A 17,236-nucleotide genomic window follows, 5' to 3' on the forward strand; every position below is an offset into this window, starting at 1 on the left:
CCTCCTAAGTAGCTGGGACTACAGGCGTGCACCACCATGTCCAGCTAATTTTGTATTTTTAGTTGAGACCAGGTTTCACCATGTTGTCTAGGATGGTCTTGATCTCTTGACCTCGTGATCCGCCTGCCTCGGCTCCTGAAGTGCTGGGATTACAGGTGTGAACCACCGAGCCCAGTTAGGACTCTTTTAAATAACCGGATCTCGCATGATCTAACTGAGAAAGAACTCACTCATCACCAAGGAGATAGTGCTAAGCCATTCATGAAGGATCTGTCCCCATGATCCAATCCCTCCCACTAGGCCCCACCTCCAACACTGGGAATCACATTTCAACAGATTTGGAGGGGAGCCAGGTCCAAATCATATCAACTAGAGGCACATTTGAGTTAGTCATATGCTTTATATTTTGGACATAAGGATTCTTCATGTTATAATGAAGTTAGTCATCTATTTTCATCGGTTCAGAATATTTAAGTTTACTTACAATCATGATAGAGTAATACAGCTTAACTAATTAATGTCTATATTTGGGCTGGAATTGCAGGTATTCATTGTTTTGATTTTGGGTGGAAATCATGCAAATTAGATGTTCTGTTTGTCAGTTTCTTTTGTTCCCTATTCTATCCCCACCTTTTGGCAGAATGCTAGGTGAAGAGTAATTGCTCAATGTATTACTTGAATAGAAATTTAAAATGTTACAAATATTTTATTTTTCATTAAAAAAGTGACGGGAGGACAATTTGCTATCTGTATAACAAATTTATCTTATCTGACAATATCCTTTACAATTTTAATTCTGTAGGGTGATAAAAGAAGTCCTTGGGACTGAGAGGTATGGTATTGTATTCAATTTTGGAGAAATGAGATAAAAATGGACCTGGACCTGCAAAAGCCATCTTGTGATAAGTACTAGGTGAACATCACACTGTATCACATAAATATGTAAAATCATTTTGTATTAATTAAAACATAATTAAATTAAATTTAAACATACACTAAAGTATAAAAATATAATGAAAATGCCATAAGCATCACTACTCCAAGCAGCTATTTTTTATCATTTGGATATATTTCCTGAATTCCTTTCTTTACGTATGTATTCCAGTTTAGAATTGGCATCAAGCCTTATGGGTGATAGTTTTTCTTTTCAATTTAAGATTATATCTTGCTTATTTGTCAAATTTTCAGATAGTCCTTCCAAATAAAATAGTTAAATGGCACCTGATATTCAACTGAGTATTGCTTCATCTGTAATCTTATAGGACAATATTTGAATCATTTTATATTTTGTTTTTATAAGGCATGATTTTATGCATGTCTTTGTACATATGCACTTTATTTTTATAAACATATTCTCAGATGAAGAAATATATGTACTTTTAAATTATTTGATGTAAATTTCTAAATTTCTTTTAAGCAAAGTGTACCTACTTCTACTGACAGTGTAAAAACAACTTTTTTACCTTAATCATCTGTGGGAGATGACACTCTTTTAAAATATTCACTGATTTAATAGGTAAAACTACTTTTATTGTTTCCATGTGATGATGAATATGTAGTCAACAAAGTTGTTCTTATCCATCACATCTCTCAGGTATCTCTTTTCTAGGTACCCTGAAAATTGTTTCTCTTGCCTCTAGAGGGTTGCTTACCTCTGAGCCAGTTATTTACAGAGCTGACTTAGTGATAATAAGTAATAGCCTGTCAAATGTTCATTAATGTCCCCACATTAGTGGGGCAATGTAAGTGATGGGGATACACTGACCCTTTGCTCAGGGGATGTTTCCACAACATCCTTGGATAACCCTGTGCCCGATCTGTTTGGTTCTAACTCCATAAATGATGGGGTTGAGCATGGGAGGTATCAGTAGATAGAGATTAGCAAACAGGATGTGTACAACTCGGGGCACATCATGGCCAAAGCAGTAGGTGAGGAAAGAAAAAAGGGCTGGGATATAAAGAGCCAAGATGACACAGATATGGGAGGCACGTGTGCTAAAAGCTTTGAGGCGGGCTTCACCTGAGGGCAACTGAAGCACAGCTCTCAAAATCATCACGTATGACATACCAATGACAATCATATCAAAGCCAGCCACAGAGAAGGCCACAAAGAGCCCATACCCACGACTTATGCTTGTATCAGCACACACCAACTTCAGCACAGCCATGTGCTCACAGTATGACTGGGGAATGGCTTGGTGTTGGCAGAAGGGCATCCTAGACACCATGAAGCAGAAGGGGCTCACCCACAGCAGCCCTCTCAGCATCACGATGGTCCCCAGTTTTATCACGACCGATGGGGTCAGGATGCTAGAGTGTCGGAGTGGGAAGCAGATAGCCACGTAGCAGTCCAGGGCCATAGCCATGAGCACCCCAGACTCCACAGAAGAAAAGGCATGGATGAAGAACACCTGGATGAGGCAGACATGGTACTGAATCTCATGAGCATGAAACCAGAATATGGCCAACATCTTAGGTTGAGTGGAGGAGGAGAGGACCAGGTCAGTGATGGCCAGCATGGCCAGAAAGAGGTACATGGGCTCATGCAGGGTGTGGTCAATTCTGATTACATGGAGGAGAGTGATATTTCCAACAACAGCCACAGCATATGTGGCACAGAACGGAAAGGCAATCCAAAACTGGAAACTCTCCAGGCCTGGGATTCCAAGCAGGATGAAGGACACAGGATGAGAAGAGCTGTTCCCTGAAGCCAGCACCATGGACTGGTTAATATGGTCTCTGTTGGGAACGCAATCTACTCTCTGCAGATGATAACAATCAAAACAAGTGTTATTATTATATACAAGGCTTTTGGATGGGACTATTGGATACCAGGGTGATTGGGTTTGATTATAAACCAGAACAATTTCAACTGTTTTAATAAATAATATGTTGCAACATGACATGATGTTACTGTTGTTTTTCGTACTTATGTCATTCAAAATGGGGTAGAACGTACTAGTTGCATGTGTAACTGTTTTTTAAGAATCAATATTTTTCTTGACCAGGTGTGGTGGCTTACACCTATAATCCTAGCACTTTGGGAGGCTGAGGCAGGCGGATTGCTTGAGGTCAGGAGTTCAAGACCAGCCTGGCTGACATGGTAGAACCCCTTTTCTACTAAAAATATATTAAAAAAAAAAAAAAACCCATTAGCCAGGCATGGTAGAGCACGCCTATAGTCCCAGCTACTCAGGAGGCTGAGGAAGGAAAATCGCTTGAACCCAGGAGTTGGACGTTGCAGTGAGCTGAGATCACACCACTGCACTCCAGCCTGGGTGTCAGAGCGAAACCGTCTCAAAAAAAAAAAAAAAAAAAAAAGAATCAATATTTTTCTTGAAAGTAGCATCTGCTAAGGGAAAATCATCATGACAAGTAATATTATAGTAATTCTTGCTCTTCAGTTCTATAGAACTAACAGCTGATTAGCTTAAACTTTTCCACAGGTCCTTTTTAAACCTCTGGTTAGCCACTTGGCCAACTTCTCAGAGTAGGAAGTCAGTAGAGTTTGCAAGCCTATAGCAATTTATGTATTGCTTTGAAGTTAGCTTTGAATCTAGGTCAGTTACCACAAGGGCTTCGGTGGGAAGTTAATCTACTGACCAATTGTACGTTTATAATTTAATTTATTATCTTTAGTGTAGGTTTCTCCTAGACAAGAAGTTAGCAAACTTTTTTTCTTTAAAAAGTGAGATCACAAAATTTTGAGAAATTGTGGCCTATACTGTCTGTTGCAGCAGATCAATTCAGCCATTGTAGTGTGAAAGTAACCATAGTCAACACATAAATGTGTGAGTGTGGTGTGTTCCAGTAAACCTTTGTTTACAAAAATAGGTCGCAAGCAGGTGTTGGTTTCCAGGCTATAGTTTGCCAACCTCTGTCCTAGAAGAGGAATTTTTCATGAAGTCAGCTGTGAACCCCACACTATCCCTAGCATCTCTGTGCTTGGTGCAGAGTAGGAGTTTAATAAAATATTCCTGAGGAAAGTAGCAAATAAATGTCATTATTCAAAGGCAGCAGACTCATTAACTGATTAACAATATTCTAAATACCCAGACAGAGCCCTATTGACTACCTTGAGGCCATAGAGTTTGCCCTGCTACAGTAGATACTGTGTGAGCCCCACTGTCTGTCTCTATTCATCTTACGTGAGTTTATTCCACTCTTTGAGTTTTTTGGTGATCACTGTCAATCTCAGAATCGATGGCACAAAGCTCATTTTGTTCTTACCCAACACTTTTTCACTAAACTCAGTTGCCTGTGCTTTGTTTGAAAGCCTCAGTTCTTACCACCTTCAAAAGAGAAACACCTGGGCAAGAAAAGTATGCATTTAAATACCCATCACCTCTTGGAACTAATACATGTCTCATTCACTAGAAAAAAAAAAAATTCCTGAAAAGAATTTCTTCAAGATCCCCCAAAGGCCTTGTCTTTTCCTAAATTTCTCTTACATTTGCTGAGGAGTGCTTTAATTCCAACTATGTGGTCGATTTTGGAATAAGTGCGATGTGGTGCTGAGAAGAATGTATATTCTGTTGATTTGGGGTGGAGAGTTCTGTAGATGTCTGTTAGGTCCGCTTGGTGCAGAGCTGAGTTCAATTCCTGGATATCCTTGTTAACTTTCTGTCTCCTTGATCTGTCTAATGTTGACAGTGGGGTGTTAAAGTCTCCCGTTATTATTGTGTGGGAGTCTAAGTCTCTTTGTTGGTCTCTACGGACTTGCTTTATGAATCTGGGTGCTCCTGTATTGGGTGCATGTATATTTAGGATAGTTAGCTCTTCTTGTTGAATTGATCCCTTTACCATTATGTAATGGGCTTCTTTGTCTCTTTTGATCTTTGTTGGTTTAAAGTCTGTTTTATCAGAGACTAGGATTGCAATCTCTGCCTTTTTTTGTTTTCCATTTGCTTGGTAAATCTTGCTCCATCCCTTTATTTTGAGCCTATGTGTGTCTCTGCACGTGAGATGGGTCTCCTGAATACAGCACACTGATACATTTCTCAAGATTTATAACAGACTGGGAGAAATAGGGCTCAGACTTTATAAGTCTAGATTTAAACTGGAATCTTGACCATCCTGCCAGAGAATAAGATATAGGTTTGCTCAAAACAAATACTTGTATGTAGAGTATGGTAAAAATTCAAAACCACCTATATCTGGGGTCCACCTATATCTCTGTCCCCCTTTGCCTGTCCCAGACTTTCCAAGCTGTTTTGTATATTCTGTTTGAGCCGAAGTCTTTCTGTCACTTGCCCCTGTATATCACCCTCAAATTGTCGTGGGGACAGTCCCCCAGCTTCAGGGGTACCTTGAAATGCATACCCAGACCATCCTCATTGCTGTACGAGGCAATATAAGGGATGCTGGCCAAATCCCGGAACTTAAAGTAAAATTTAAAAAATAAATAAATAAATAATTGTTATTTTTGGAGACATAGCACTATAGACTTAAACAATTTTTTTAAATAAACTTACGTGTGCATGTGTCTTTAGAGTAGCATGATTTATAAACCTTTGGGTAAATACCCAGTAATGGGATCGCTGGGTCAAATGGTATTTCTAGTTCTAGATCCTTAAGGAATTGCCACACTGTCTTCCATAATGGTTGAACTAATTTACACTCCCACCAACATGTAAAAGCATTCCTATTTCTCCACATCCTCTCCAGCACCTATTCATGATAGCAAAGACTTGGAACCAACCCAAATGTCCATTAATGATAGACTGGATTAAGAAAATGTGGCACATATACGCCATGGAATACTATGCAGCCATAAAAAAGGATGAATTCATGTCCTTTGCAGGGACATGGATGAAGCTGGAAACCATCATTCTAAGCAAACTATCACAAGGACAGAAAACCAAACACCGCATGTTCTTACTCATAGGTGGGAGTTGAACAACGAGAACACATGGATACAGGGTGGGGAACATCACACACTGGAGGCCTGTCTGGGGGTGGGGGGTTGGGGGAAGGATAGCATTAGGAGAAATACCTAATGTAAATGATGAGTTGATGGGTTCAGCAAACCAACGTGGCACATGTATACATATGTAACAAACCTGCACATTGTGCACTTGTACCCTAGAACTTAAAGTATAATTTTTAAAAAATGATAAAAAATTTGTTTATTTGCTTGTTCTTTTTCTTTTATTTTTGAGACATGCTTTCACTCTGTTGTCCAGGCTGGAGTGCAATGGTGTGATCACAGCTCACTCTAGCCTTGAACTTCTGGGTTTAGGTGATCCTCCCACCTCAGCCTTCTGGGTAGCTGGAACTACAGATACGCACCACAACGCCCAGCAAATTTTTTGTATTTTTAATAGAGACAGGGTCTCACTATGTTACCCAAGCGTGTCTCAAACTCTTGGGCTCAAGTGACCAGCCAGCCTTGGCCTCCCGAAGTGCTGGAATTAAAGACATATGCCACTATGCCCAGCCCAAATTTTATTGTTTCTAACTCACACAAAACGTCTGCATCCTCCTATAACAATGAGAAAACAGAGTTCAGACTAGTTATGTGATCTGCACAAGATCACACAGCAAGTAAGTATCGAGGTGCATGACTTTGCAGCCAGTGCTCTTGGTGGTACCCATGTTGCCTGTGCTAGATAACAATTCAGACTCCTGCCCAGGTTGGGGAAAGCAGAGTTTGCTGTCCTATCATGACAAAGGCAAACATGAAGGGGGTATGCACAACTGCATGCTGAATTAGAGGAAGATCTGAACTTGGACCCAGGATCCCTGCTACTTCACTGGACTGGAGCCTCTAGCACAGTCTCCAGCTTGGCCTCCTGGGATCTCTGGGTGTGTGCTGCTTTCTCGGGGAGGACATCTTTAATGTATTCTGCCCATGAGCCTTACTGGAGAACTCTCCTGTTCTGCACCCTCCTTAGGAAGTGATGAGTTTCTCCTCAGCCATGTTTCAGCTACCTGTATTCTATAGACCCTTTACAAACCAGTTTCTGTCTTCCCATTCACTCATACTTCTGACTCCCCAGTAGGCTTTTCACAGGGCAGAGCTTCCCCATGAAGTTATGTCTCTCAGCCTTCCTCATTCCATTCTGCTTGCTCTGCTTTTCTGCTCTCAGATTTTCTTTTTTTTTTGGTGGACAATGGAGGAGCAGGGCTGCCCTGGTATCCAAGACTGAACTGAGAGATGGGGACTGTTGACAGGTGCCTCCCTTTCTTCTCTCCATTTTCCTCTGCTGACCTACGGAATCTAGTGCCGTCACTGTCAGTGATTCCCTTATCTTCCTTTTCTCACAGACTTATGAACATAACACAGGCAGACTTAATGCTTCAAGGCATGTGGAGTGGACGTGGAATTAACCAATACTTAGCCATTTTTGTCCGGCATGTGAGGCTTTCAACATAGGAAGCACAGGTTGTCAGCTTGCTGCTGTGTTGAGAAATGGAATGTGCATTCTCTAAAAGGTAGGAAAAGAAAGAACCATGTAATTTCTCCTCTTCCCTAGTACTTCTTTAACACTGCTTTTCAATCTGTTCCCCTCCACAGGCTATAATTCTTATGAACATAGTACATACTGAAAGTTGACATGAAATCATGTCATTTTCAAACACTATAACTAAGGACATAACACGTTTAACGTCAGATTTAATTTTTCTGTTTCCCAAAATAAAATCAACTTGTAAAACCTCCATGTAGGGTTTTGTTATATAAATGTGGTTATAAGAACTGTATTATCACACTGAGTGGAGCTCAGTTTTCACCTGTCAGACTGGGTTTGATTCCAACTATAACACCCACTGGCTCTGTTGGATTTCAATGATCTCACCCATTATGTGAGAATAGTTAAGTTCATCAGTCAGCTGTGTTGCTCAAGCCGGTGAGGGAATAGAAGATAAAATCAACTGAGAGATTTTGCTAAGGAATAGCTTCTAGGAAGCTGTTTTTTCACTTTGAGGTATCTGAAAATAAGACATAGAGCAATAATGCTGGAGCAGTGTGGGGTTCAGAGCCACCTCTTATGGAAATGTTGTGTGTGGAGGCAGTATTCCTACCTTTCTCAGGTCTCCCTGGAGGACACAGTGGAAGCACTGAGTCTTCTCCCATTCTTAGAATGAAGATCAGTGGTCTTGGATCTGTAGACCTGAAGCTCCCATTGAGTTAGGCCATTGCATTGGCCTTCCTGCTTCTGGGAGCTCTATGACTCCTAATGCTTTCTGTGATGGGCAGAGGTGCCTGAAGTACAGATAATCACTCACCCTGACCTCTACTCTGTCTTTAACCAAGCATGGCATGGCCAGAAGGAGTTCTGAAATTCAGCCTTTGGCAGAGACCTCAGATCAAGGCATATTTAAAGGGTTATGTCTGGACGTTTCCGACCTTTAAGTATTAGTTTTCTCACTGCCCTGATTTCCAGTGCCTCACATGCACACTGGCTTCCTTCTGAGACTGGAGACTAGAGCTTGAAGCATTAACCCATCCCTTTCCTCTCTCCTCTGTATACAGAAGTAGGAAGGCAGGGGATTTGAATGCTTGTGCAAAAAAGGTGTGTTGTTGAGATTGCATGAATGTGATTTTATCTGTATGCATGTATTTTTTTTTTAGTCGGAGTATGTATATTTATAATTCAGGGGATATTTTGTACAATATGAAACTGCTGATATGTCATGTAAGTCGAGTCGATGTGTGTATCTGAGAGATATGTTAATAAACACATGTATAAGGCACTGAATTTGCATATAAGAGGAGTATTTGTGTGAATAAGCGTAAGTGTATATCAAATTATGAATCATAATTTGCTTTAAGTATGTATCATTAGTGTGCTACCATCATGCTATGAGTTCAAGGTTATTGAATACACACATTCTGTGAAGGCACATGCCTGGCTACATACCTGGCAGTGTGAGTTTGCACATAGAGTGTGTACATATGAGTATGTATATACAAGGAGTGTGGGGTTAATGAGGATGTTGAGCATCCATTAGAGTATCAGTGTTTACTAAGGTAGCTATGGTTGTGAGACCCCTCACCTCTGAGTGAGTGATTATCCAGATAGGTGAAAAGAATTCCAAAGAAGACCATGCCATAGTCAGTTCTGAAACTTTGTTAGGCTGGAAGGCCCTCTTCACTCAATCTGAACAGTGAAGGCCCACACAGAGCTTCCTCTGTTTTAGTACAGAATCCAGATTTTTAAATCTAATGTTTTTAATCTAAACACTGAGGAAGATTTGAGAAAGGAAAACATATAAGCATGCAAAGAACGATTTGTTTGCGAAGAGTGCAATCTGTCAGACTAGAACAAAATACAAAGTGCAACATACATTTAAATGGATACAATTACCAAGGTTATCAGGTTTACATCAATATGTATATGATAGATGGTAATGATCAAGGTCACAAAGGTCATAATTTTTCATCTATCAGCCTACAAAATCAGAAGTACCATTTTCTGTTTTAGAGAGTCCAGGTATACAGGAAATATTCAAAATATTATTTTGGAGATCAGGCTGACATTGTACATTGGAATTTCTGGCTTCAAATTATTTTTCTTTTTCTTTTAATGTTTCCTTTCAACTTTTATTTTAGATTCAGGGAGTACCTATGCCAGTTTGTTACAGGGTAAATTGCATGTCACAGGGGTTTGGTGTACAGATTATTTTATCACCTAGTTGTTAAGTACAGTACTCAATAGGTAGTTTTTTATCCTCACCTTCAATCCAACCTCCAAGCTCACCTAGGTCCCAGCGTCTGTTGTTCCCTTCTTTGTGTCCATGTGTACACAATGTTTAGCTTTCACTTATAAATGAGAACATGTGGTATTTGGTTTTCTGTTCCCGCTTTAAGTTAATTTGCTTAGGATAATGGCCTCTCATTCCATCCATGTTGCTGCAAAATACATGATTTCATTCTTTGCAAATCATTTTTCTTTATTTCTTTTTGTTGTTTATTTCCTTTAACTTCGGTATGTGACGTTCTTAGTATATTGGAAGCAGAATAAAATTCAGGTCCCTTTGCCTTCTTTTTCTTCTTGCTTTTTTAGGGGCACTTTTCTCTTTCAACAGAATATGACATCCAGGATAGGACCTGTGGTGTTTCATTTCTGACTCTTCCACAGTCCCAAATGCCACGTGACTCTAAGCAGGCATGACCCGGGCTCTTGTGGAAAGCATTTATCAGACTACCCACACTACTTTTTAAGTTTAGTAGGGGATTTCAAAGTGAAAGGAGTATATAGTAGAAATGTCAGAATTTCTCTGATTGATCCTCCCAGAGGCCCCACATCATTTGAGTCTTTCCAAAGCTGGTACCTCTCCAGGATGCACTGAGGACTCTAAACGTGGCTCACAGCCGTTTGTCGAAGCCCAGTTTCCACTGGAATGTACCAAGGTTTCTGGGCAGTTTTGAGAGCCCAATAAAGGTTGGTTACGATAAACTTACAGTCACGCCAATCTGCAATTGCAGGGTTACAAAGGCAGGGCAGAAAGGATGTTTAAAAAGAAACTTTTGTTGGAAAAAAAGGTTTTTGGGGATATTGACATGAGAATTCTGAGACAATTCAGCATATCTATGTAGAAATATGTTGGTGTGTGTATATATATATATGTATATGTATACGTGTAGTATATGTGTATATGTAGTATATAATATGTAACATAAATATTACATAGACATATATAATGCATTTGTACTATATAAAGAGATAGATATGTGAAACTGAAGAAAATGACTGAGGCAAGTCTCAATCCATTTAGAGGTTTATGTTGCCAAGGTTGAGGAGACATGCCTAGGGAAGACAGACACAGCCACAGTAGAATGCGTGGCCTGTACTTTTTCTGAAGAGGATTTTGAGGGCTCCAATGATTAAAGGGGAAAAGTGGGCAGAAGGGGAAAGGGGAAAGAAAAAAAGAGGTAGGATATGATCACATTCTTGTGAGGCTTTGATTAGGCTACCGAATCCAGTATGTTGCAGGTGAAAAGGGTTGGATAGAGGGAACAATCTATGTATTTATTTCACACTCATTAAATCGCAGTTGACATAAGATGCGCATAGAGCAGAGGAAGCAGTCAAATAAGTATTTGTTTCAGGGTGGATGGGGGGATGATTTCTAGTTTCCTCTTAACATGAACCTGTGAAGACAGGCTGTTAATTTACATTGTCAGGGTGAGGGAGGCCTTCTGTGGAGACATGTAGCCTTCTTTCTGTAACTATGTTTAGAAACAAAAGGAAAGGCAGATGTGTGTGTGTGTAATTTAGCTTCTGGGCTTAACTTTTTCCTTTTGGCATAGTAAATTTGGCATCCTGAGATTTTCTTTTTTTTCCCACAGATATTATATGTATATATTTATATGTATGTATATGTGTGAGTGTGTGTGTGTGTGTGTGTGTATATATATATATATATATATATATATGGAAGTCCTGGAAAATGAATATACCAATAAGTACATTTTAATCCATTGTTCAAACTTCGCTATCTGGGTTCAAGAGATTCTCCTGCCTCAGCCTCCCAAGTAGCTGGGATTACAGGTGCCTGCCGCCATGTTAATCTATTATTTTATGTCATCATTTATAAATAGTTATACGTTGTATGCACCAGTGGACTTTTAAATAGTTTTAATGAAATTGTTTATCTAGACACTTACCCTAAGGGTGGCCTTGTATTTATGTAAAAATAGATCAATACATTATTGAAAAATTGATAAAGAAACCGGAAATAGCTTTAAATGTATCAGTAATTGATTTTCCTTTTTTTCCTTCTTTCTATTTATTTATTTATTTATTTATTTATTTATTTTTTAGAGATGGGGTCTTGCTATGTTGCCCAGCTGGGCTGCTCTCAAACTCCTGGGCTCAAGCTATCCACCGCCTTGGCTTCCCAAAGTGCTAGGATTACAGGCAGGAGCCACCACACACTGCCAGTAATCAATTTTCAATAGATGAATCAATTCTATTCAGTGACAGAACAATGTTTTTATGGTGCTAGAACAATTAGAAATCTGTATGAAAAAAACAAAGTGAAACTCACCTTCTACCTCAAAGTAAAATATCTTTATTTGAGGTATAAAATAAACCTAAACTTGAAAGCTAAAGCTATAGAGCTTCTTTAAAAAGTACAGTGATATTTTTATGAACTCAGGGAAAGCAGATTTCTTATACAGGACACAAAAGTCATTAGCCACAATATAAAAGAAGATCAACAATTGATCTTCATTAAAATAAAAAAAAATCTACTTCAAAAGAGACCAATACAAAAGTGAAAAGTCAAGTCACAGAGAAAACATTCACAATGCATATATCTGACAAAGAGAGCCCCATAATCCATAAAAAGGAAAACCAACTCATGAAAAATACAAGCAAAGGGTTTAAACAGGCCGTGTACAGCAAGAGGTAGACAAAGGGTCAATGCGCATATGAAAAGGTTTATTATTATTATTCAACATTATTATTCATTAGGTAAATGAAAGTTTAAACTGTAACAATTTAACAAAATAAACTAATTAGAAAAGCTAAAATTAAGTGCACTGACAACACTAAGTATTGGTAAAAATGAGGAGCAATTGGAGCACTCATAAGTTGAATCTCTTGCAATTTCTAGTAAAACTAGACCTCCTTTTGAGCGAGCAATTTCACTTTTAGTTGCATACTCCAAATAAATGGTTTATACATCCACCAAAAATGTCTACAGATGCTTATAGCAGCTGTATTCATAATACCTAAAATATGGAAACAACCCAAATATCTGTCAATCAAAGATTAAACAAAATTTGCCTCACTTAAGCAATAGAATACTACCCATCAAGAATAAAAAAGAATGAAGAACTGAAAAAAAGTAAATATAGAATAGTAGTGTGGAAGTATGAAGCGCTTGATAAAGAGTAGATAAAGAGCAGAATCTAATGCTTTAATATAATTTGGGGAAAGATGACCTACAAAAAGAGCCCAGTAAAAATCGTTTCAGTCTACACAGACTTAACAGTGAATTGGTGAGATTTTCAAACAGTTTCTACAAACCAGGTTGTGTTCCAAGGGTTATTATGCTCTAAGTAGTTTTTTTCTGAGCATTTTAAAGGGTTAATCTAATACAGTGGATAAAACTACTGGCTCTGTAGCCAGCAAGGAGAGCTAGTAATCTCATCCACCGTATTAATAAACCAACCCTTAATAATGTTCTCTAAACATTAATAAAAATGTTTAGAGAAAATTAGAGCATAGTAATTCTGCATATAGTTGTGAACCGAAAGTATCTGAGACAGGTCTCAATCAATTTAGAAAATTTATTTTGCCAAGGTTAAGAACGCACCCATGGCACAGCTTCAGGAGGTCCTGACGGCTTGTGCCCAACACAGTCGGGGTACAGCTTGCTTTTATACATTTTAGGAAGGCATGAGACATCAATCAATAAGTTTAAGGTATACATTTTTTTCAGTCTGGAAAGGCAGGACAACTCAAAGCAGGAGCTTCCAGGTAATAGGAAGATAAGAGACAAAAGTTGCATTCTTTTGATCAGCCTTCCACTAAATACACAATTTACATGTGAGGGGGTGGGTAGAGAAGTAGTCACTTATGCGTTAGTCTGGCTCAGTGACTGCATTTTTACATAAACAGTAGGGCAGAGGAAGCAATCAGATGTGCATTTGTCTCAGATGAGCAAAGGGATGGCGTCCACTTCTGTTCTTTTTTCCACACCTGTGAAGATAAGCTATCAATTTTCATTGCCAGGGTGAAATTCGGCATCACTGTTTCAGGGTGAAGATCTTGAGGCCCACGAAGAATTTCCTTGTGGGCAAATTGAGAGGCAGGTATGTAGCTTTTTATACTTAGTAGCTAACTTTTATAGGAATAAAATGGGAGGCAGGTTTGCCTGACACAGTTCCCAGCTTGACTTTTTCTTTTGGCTTAGTGATTTTGGAGTCTTTAGATTTATTTATTTTTCATGTAGTCAGCACAGCAATGAAGTATAACAAAAAAAGAAAGAAAGAAATTTTAGACAGGGAACACAGCAAATTTATCATTTATGTACTTTTTTTGGAATGAAAAATCCTGGAATATATGCTTCAGCAAGTGAAATTGGTATACAGTAAAGTTCAACAAATGATAACCAAGTATGAATTAAAACTACTTATGGATGCTATGTAAAATAATCCCAGGAATACAACCATCCGACATGCCTCAAGAAATGCAGAACATATTAGAACGTTGCACAAAATATGGCCTCAGACAGGAGTGATGTCAGAAATTTAGAATTCAGGCTCCATTTCAGTCCTAATGAGTCAGAATTTTCATTTTAACAAGATCTTGAGGATATTTACGTGTTCACTCAATTTTACAAGCATTTAATTTTCCTTATCAACAAATAACTATAATTTGAGATCTTTCTACTCTTTTTGATGTAGGCATTTATTGCTATAAACGTCCCTCCCATACCGCTTTTGCTGTCCCATAGGTATTTGTATATTGTGCTTCCATTTTCATTTGTCTAAATAAATTGTTTAATTTCTCTGTTGATTTTTAATCACCTGTTGCTTGTTCAGGAAGATGTTGTTTAATTTCCATGTGTTTGTATTTTCCACGGTTTCTCTATATTGATTTCTAGTTTTGTACTGTTGTTTTCAGAAACAATACTTGATACGATTTTGATCTTCTCAAATTAGTTAAGACTCGTTCTGTGGCCTAACAGATGATCTATCCTGGAGAATGTTTCACATGCATTCTAGAAGAATATGTATTCTGTAGCTGCTGGATGAAATGTCCGTCAGGTCCATTGGGTGTAGAGCGTAATTTAAATCCAAGGTTTCTTTGTTGGTTTTCTGTCTGGGTGATTTGTTCATTGCTGAAAGTAGGATGTTGAAGTCCTCTACTGTTATTGTTGCAGTACCTCTCTTTAAGTCATTTGTGAGATAATAAAAAAAAAAAAGCTTTTCTTTATCCTGCTATCAGACAAAACGAAAGATAGTTTAAATTCCAGAGACAACATAAAAGTTGTTCCAGAAAACTATGGTCCAAAATAAACAGAAAATTGGCATGATTATGGGCAACTGAATTAGTATGAAAGGAAAGAATTGATTTTCTTTTGATGAATGGGTGCCTTCTTCTTCTTTTTTTTTTTTTTTGAAACGGAGTCTCGCTCTATTGCCCAGGCTGGAACTCAGTGGCGTGATCGCGGCTCACTACAAGCTCCGCCTCCAGGGTTCACGCCATTCTCCTGCGTCAGCCTCCTGAGTAGCTGGGACTACAGGCGCCCGCCACCACGCCCGGCTAATTTTTTTTTTTTAAATATTTTTAGTAGAGACGTGGTTTCACCATGTTAGCCAGGATGTTCTCGATTTCCTGACCTCGTGATCCACCCGCCTCGGCCTCCCAAAGTGGGGTGCCTTCTTTTATAGTGGCATGTTTGGTGACATAGGTTGATGTGTCATTATTTTTCTAATCATACCATATATTCTGTATCCCGTGTTGAATAATTATTTAATTATATTTTAATAATTTTTTGTTGCTTTTGAAGTTCGAATAACCTAAACAAATATAAAATCATAGCTATAAGATTGTATGTACATTTTTATATATGGCCTAGGAAAGTATTATACTACGGGGACTAAATTTGGGAAAGGAGAGGGAAGAGAAGAAGGGAAGTGTAAGGGCATTTGTTCCTTGCACTCTGCATAGCAGGAAGTAGAATCTAAAGTTAATGGAGGTCGGGCATGGTGATTTATGCCTGTAATCCCAGCACTTTGGGAGGCCAAGGCTGGAGGATATCTTGAGCCTAGAAGTTTGAGACCAGCCTGGACAATGTAATGGGACCCCTTCTCTGCAAAATAAATAAATACATAAAGGTAGGTGTGGTGGTATGCACCTGTAGTCCAAGTTGCTAGGGATGCTGAGGTGGAAGGATTGCTTGAGCCTGGGAGGTCAAGGCTGCAGTGAGCCATGATTCTGCCATTGCACTCCAGTCTGGGCAACAGAGTGAGACTGCATCTGAAAAAAGCAAATAAACAAACAAAAATCTACAAAACTTTTTCATATTTTGGGGGAAAAATGGAAAAAAATAACATTTATATTCATTTAAAATATTATAAAGATAATGCAATAATTAAAAGGAAGCTGTAAACATATTTGGATCTGCTTCAGTCTAGTGTGAGGAATCTCCTGGGAATTTCTAGTCATTACACCTTGGGTCAAGTCCCAAGGGTCTCTTGGCAACAGGGTTGGGTTATATGCAGGGCTTCTTAGAGAAGGCCAGGTCCAAGAGCCATCTACAAATACACTTGGCTGGAGAGTGAGTAGAAAGGGCACCTCTTCCTCTGTTGGGAGCCAGGTAAGGTGTGAGAGCATGAGAAAGAGCAGACCAAGAAGGCAGAGACTGTTGAGGTCTAAACTGGGGGGCAAGAGAGAGCAGAAAGGGAGGAATGGGAAGTGGAGAGGCAAGTGCTCAGAGGCAAAGGACTGCAAATCAGGGGTAGAAATACTGGGAAGCAGGGCTCAGAGTGACAGGCTCAGACTAAAGGGTGTGGGAATTAGTGATATATCAGCAAGTAGTTTGCTGACAAATATTTCTTCTGGGCTAGATAAGTTTGAAAAGAAAGAAATAGTCTCTTTCTTTTCTTTAACATTGGTAGAACTCAAAAATCAAAACAGTTACTCTTGTTTGCTTTATTGGTAAATATTTTTTCCATCATTACCATTTCTTCTATGCTAGATTTTATTTCTTCGGCTAGTTTCGTGATCGATATTTTCTTATAAAATCATCTATTTTATGTACGTCATCAAACATATTATCATAATTGTGCTTACTAGTCATTATATTTAAAGTTATAGTTCTCTAATCATAGGTTTGTTATTATTTTCATTTTTCGTCCTTTTTGTAAAACTTTCTTGACTGTCTTTGAAAAAAAGATTCATTATATTCTTTTTAAATAACTTTGTTTTTATTTTTAACTCATTCATTTGTGCCTTTCATCTTTGTTAATTGCTTCTTTCGATATTTATTTAATTATAATCCCAGCTTCTTAAACTGAGAACTTAGAAGCTTAATATTGTCCATCATTTTTTCCTATATTCTTCAAGCTGTAAGTTGTTTTGGATGTCATCTTGCCTCACAGTTTCTGCTGTGTGGTATTGTCATTGTTATTCAGCTTAAAAGATTGTTCTTCTCGTTTATGTGTTTCCGGAATAGAGAAGGTACTTAATAAATGGATGTTGTTATTGCTTTGGAGTCTTTCATTTTATATTATTATATTAATGTGACTATATTAATAAAATACAGTATT

The 17,236-nt window shown here is 38.5% G+C and overlaps 2 protein-coding genes across 3 annotated transcripts in view; one reads left to right on the forward strand and one right to left on the reverse strand.

Moving 5' to 3' along the window:
* Window positions 1–17,236, forward strand: part of MMP26 (matrix metallopeptidase 26) — a 286,289-nt gene that overhangs the window by 96,449 nt on the left and 172,604 nt on the right. The gene's annotated exons all lie outside the window — the stretch shown is intronic.
* Window positions 1,773–2,720, reverse strand: OR52R1 (olfactory receptor family 52 subfamily R member 1). Its single transcript, XM_521750.5, has one exon. The coding sequence runs from the start codon at window positions 2,718–2,720 to the stop codon at window positions 1,773–1,775; it is 948 nt and encodes a 315-aa protein (XP_521750.5).

This window comes from Pan troglodytes, chromosome 9 (genome assembly GCF_028858775.2).
Source record: "Pan troglodytes isolate AG18354 chromosome 9, NHGRI_mPanTro3-v2.0_pri, whole genome shotgun sequence".
Lineage (NCBI taxonomy): Eukaryota > Metazoa > Chordata > Mammalia > Primates > Hominidae > Pan > Pan troglodytes.